The sequence below is a fragment of the Penaeus chinensis genome, chromosome 8 (genome assembly GCF_019202785.1).
Source record: "Penaeus chinensis breed Huanghai No. 1 chromosome 8, ASM1920278v2, whole genome shotgun sequence".
Lineage (NCBI taxonomy): Eukaryota > Metazoa > Arthropoda > Malacostraca > Decapoda > Penaeidae > Penaeus > Penaeus chinensis.
Window position 1 is genome coordinate 4,621,679 of NC_061826.1, and position 5,000 is coordinate 4,626,678.

General features: G+C 34.6%; 1 protein-coding gene across 1 annotated transcript in view; it reads right to left on the minus strand.

Moving 5' to 3' along the window:
* The window catches only part of LOC125028011 (DEAD-box helicase Dbp80-like), a 15,150-nt gene that overhangs the window by 69 nt on the left and 10,081 nt on the right, over window positions 1-5,000 (minus strand). Inside the window, exons 5-10 of the mRNA XM_047617267.1 lie at window positions 4,322-4,476; window positions 3,697-3,861; window positions 3,342-3,504; window positions 3,021-3,130; window positions 2,699-2,876; window positions 1-2,509 (exon numbers count right to left, since the gene is read on the minus strand). The exon at window positions 1-2,509 is cut by the window's left edge and continues 69 nt beyond it. Coding sequence (XP_047473223.1) covers window positions 2,445-2,509; window positions 2,699-2,876; window positions 3,021-3,130; window positions 3,342-3,504; window positions 3,697-3,861; window positions 4,322-4,476 — 836 coding nt within the window. The 3' untranslated portion in view covers window positions 1-2,444. The remainder of the gene's footprint in view (window positions 2,510-2,698; window positions 2,877-3,020; window positions 3,131-3,341; window positions 3,505-3,696; window positions 3,862-4,321; window positions 4,477-5,000) is intronic.

The window sequence follows — 5,000 nt, forward strand, 5'->3', positions numbered from 1 at the left end:
AATTATTCTTTTCTTCTTGGGTTTGTGCATTTTAAGCATTAAGAGCCTTGAGCAACTATATAAAACTCATAAAATGTACCAATGAAAAAGCCCATTAGATACAATCTTCTATATATGATTCTGTTCTGTCTATAGTGACATATATAAGTTAATTACAAATCAATGAAGTGATAACTGCTTCTTTGCACTACACAATTATGCTATTTTTTAGCAATGAACACTCACTTGCACATGTATCTTCTGTGTTTATGTCTTTTCAGTAGGCATTAATACTTCCATCAAATTTCTGTTTGTCACAATTGCATATATGTCAAGTGCAATCAGCAAGCCCCTCATCATCATTCATAAATCAAAAGTGGTTTATTATAAAGATGAAATCATGTTACAACAGTGTGGTAAAGTAACTAATACATCTAGTATGAAAAACGACCATGTGCCATGCCTTTACAAAAGTGTAAAATTAAAAACCATCCATCAAACTACATAACAATGGCTTTCAATAAGACCACTAAGTCATGTTGTCTATTTAGGACTGCGAGATAGTACAGCCAAATTCCTTTCTTGATAAATACCATAATATGATGATGTCCAGGGAAAGTTAATTAATTCTCACATGCGCCACAGACTTTTGGTATCACTTTTTCTCATTAATCTTGACTAATTTTTTATTTCTATATGTTCCAGTTCGGGATTTCTTTCATAATCAATTGCATTTTCTCCTGTTATAAGAGCATTGTCAAGGAAATTGGCAGCTAATCTGCATACACCATGGAGCACTTATTGAGAACTAGCACAGAGCATAAAAATGCATTCACTTTGACAATTATATCACAGTTTGTTTCTTCATTGTACATTTAACCAATACAGAGTTTAATGGAAGGACTTATTGGATCATAAAATTTTCAAAGTATCTGATCCTTGCAATCTAGACATCCTAAGGCCCTTAAGGGTGATTACAACAAAGCAGAGGTAGAGTTTCACTTAAACAAATAAACAGAAACACTGATTAAAACCCAAGACAGAATAAAAGGAAATAAAAAATCCTTAATTAAAAATACATCACCAACATCATACATCTGCTAGCATCAAAGCATTAAAAAAAATCCAAAGAAATGTAAAAACTTACAAAGACAAAATATGAAGCTGTAAAATTTCAATGAAAGCCTGAGATTAGTCATGCATCATCAAGGGCACTTAAAGACTTCAGTACCATTCTTACAATGGTTGATTCCAGCTGGGAAAATCACAGACAAGATACAAGATTCAGTTCTCAGTACTACATTTTCATCTTTGACAAGAACTATAGTTTATCAATAATTTTCTGATTCACTTTTTTTCTCCTAACTTGCATTATTGCTCTCCAGTTTCTAAAATTAATATGATCATTTCTTGTTATATATCCTTTATCCATATTGACACCTGCCACTAGTAAGTAGAACTAACATTAAACTTAATAAATTGTTAATGATATGCAAGAAAAGACTTAGTCACATCCAGTTGCAGGTGCCAAACTAACATTTGCATCAGATAATAAATTGTTAAGAATATCAACTGTTTAAAATCAGCTGCCACACAAATGGCAAGCCATAAGATGCTTTTCATACACACACTTTCTTGTCCATTATGTATTTAAACCAGAAATGTCATTTTAATGCCATCTATATACAGTATATGGTCACCTTAATATATAAATTTTGCACCAATTCACTGAGGTGATACTTACATTACATGTACAAAAAAATAAACACTTATGACTTTATCTTCATCAAATTCTATAGACTATTTCATGAATAAACCTAAATCTGCAACTATTTCATGAAATGCATTAGGAACAAGTCACTTACTCATGAGAAAGATAACAACATGATTGGTACATAATAACTTTGTGGAATGAGATTTTTTCTTGTGAGTTGGAGATGCATTAATTAATACTCAGATGTGGAAATGAATATTGTCTCTGAAACCTTATACTACAGAAATTCATTTACAAAGTATGATAATATTCTTAAATCACAGTGTCATGAGTCCAACTTTATTTTCAACTCTCTTCCCGCCTTGCACATTTAATGCCACAATAAATTAATGCGAGTTATATATATACAGACAAAAGAGATTGCTCGTCTTTTCACTATCGTATATCTCATACATCCTGAGCCTTTAGAGCCACAACATTTCCTCTCATGCCCCAAGGCTAGTAGAAATTTTCAGTTCTACTTGATAAATCTGTTTTTCAACCTTCATCCTTGACAAGTATTGAATTCTCTGTGCTTTTTATAGTGTCTCAAGTGTTAGCTTTGATAACCCTCGCTGCCATGTCCAAATGATACAAGAGTGTCTCCTTAATAGGCTAATCAGCATGCAGGAGTGAAAACTACCTCCTCCTACAAAGTTGGTGGCTGCGGCAATCTATGGTGAGGCTGATAGGGAGCAATAATGTGCCTCCTCTAGTCTTCCCCAAGCTTTTCAATTTCTTCAACATTGTTGTAGTCTAATTTCTCAATCTTAATATCTGAAAAAAAAGCAACAACATTACTGGCTTATCCATTATGAGTTTGCCAAAATAAGCCTAAAATCTAAATGTCTTAACTGTCTATTAGGCTGGGGAGGGGGGACAGGAGAGGAAGAGGAAGATGGGAGCAAATGCAGTGTGATATATATCCTTCCATCCCAATTGATACCAACACAAAAAGTGACTCACTGAAGTGGCTCTCGATCTCCTTTAAGATGAGGATGTCGCTGCGTCCTTCCACAATGTTAATGGCATTGCCAGTCTTGCCAAACCTTCCTGTGCGACCGATGCGGTGGAGGTAAGTTTCACAATCAGCCTCTCGTGAGCCAGGCTTAACTGGCAGGTCATAGTTTACTACTAAGTTGACCTGAGGTGTATAAAAGAGAATCAGAAAAGTATCAAACAAAAACATTCAGATCTGGAATGTGAAAGAATGATAGGATGTGAAAGCATAAAATCCACATTGTGTTTTTAGATTTCAAGTATGACTGAACTAAAGCAACCATCTCACCGATTCAACGTCAATGCCACGAGCAAGGACATTGGTGCAGATGAGGACACGTTCTTGGCCCTCACGGTAACGAGTAAGTACTCTGACCCTCTCATCTGGTGTCAAGTCACCTGCAAAAGAAACATACTTAATTTAACCATGCATAAAATGAAGGAATAAAATTTCAACTATGTTTACACATACATATGTATATATATAAATCTATACTCTTAGAAGGAATTATGTATATATTCATAACTTCCAAAGAAAAGAAAAGAAAAGAAAAGTAAAAAAAATGGTAGCAGATATAAAAAGAAATTATTGAAGAAGGGTTGCTCTCACCTGTCAGCAGTGCAACCTGGTGCCCATCCTGTTTCAAACGCGAGGCCAAGGAACTAGCACTTCGCTTGGTATGGCAGAAGAACATGGAGTTGCCAACTGGGATGGTGTAGATATTTGAGATGGCCAGGTATTTCTCCTCCTCATTTTTACACTCCACGTACATCTGAGAGTAAATTTAGGGTTAGAAGACCATCTCCTACAGAAACTTAATTTAATAGTAAACATCAAAAGGAACTTAGATGCCCTCTTCTCCAGCAGCCCCTTATAACATTATACCCAATGCATCATTCGATAATAAAAGAATATTATTTCCCCCACTAAAAATTTTAACCCACCAGCAAAGTCCAAGTCTTACCTGACGAATGTTCTCTAGTGTCTCCTCATTCCTGTGAAGACGGATGATGACTGGGCTGGGTATGATGGCCTCAGCAAATTCCACTACCTGATCCTCATAGGTAGCAGAGAACAACATCATCTGGCAGGTGGAGGGGAGGTGCTTGTGGATCCGCACTGACTGGTCCTACTCATTCAGGGAGAGGCAAGAGATATTAAGCAATAGTGAATTAGGTAAATGACAAAGAATACAAGGTATAAATGCTATGTATGAACAGCATATATATGCTTGCTCCTCTATATCTAGGTACAGGAACTATTATTATGACTGCTTGCAAAAATAAGACTAAACACAAATAAATACTATCCCGTTACATTAATCTCCTGATCAGTAAACTACACTATCATATAATCTATCTATTCAATCAAATGCTTTTCAATAAAGAATAGAAGTTAACTGAACTCTTCAATCAAATACCTTTTAAATTAATTACCTGATTAGCATTCTTGATTACATAATTCCTTCATTAAATCACCCTGATTAAGTAACATCTTGCTCATAAAAGTTAATTATTCAAATATTTAAGTTAATCGGTAGATTAACTTAAATATTTGAATAATTAACTGCACCTCATCTCTCATATTACCTGATGTCCCTGCGTGGCAATCATGACGTCAGCTTCATCCAGCACAAACACCCTGCACTGGCTCAGATCTAGGCACTTGTACTTCTTGACCCAGTCCAGCACCTTGCCTGGTGTCCCCACCACAATGTGCTCATTCACACACTGGCCTCTTGCCACTGCAGAAGAGAGGAAAATGTAGGTGGCTTTTAGAATATGCAAATGGTGAGTCAAGACATAAAAATTCATAATAGATGACGTGGAATGGGAAGTATGGATTTCTTCAGATATTCAGAAGCTGTATACAAAGAAAAGAAAAAAAAAAAAAAAAAAAAAGGCAATATATATATATATATATATATATATATATATATATATATATATATATATATAGATATATATATGGAAAGAAAACATGAAAGAAAATAAAGATAAAATAAAATGAACTAAAAGGAAAAGAAATAAAAGAAAATGAAAGGATTAAAAAAAATCCTATCAGAACAAAATACTGATTTCCTTAAGTCTGCCAAACATTTTGATTTAAGAAATGAACACAAAGTGCTCCCTCTTGCCTTTTAAAAATTTCCAGCACTATAACTACTCTGCAAGTCACAGCATAACTTACAATACCAATTGAGCCAAAGGGTTAAAAGTTAAAATGACCAATTTTTCCTTTTTTCTCACTCTAATTCTTGCCTATTAG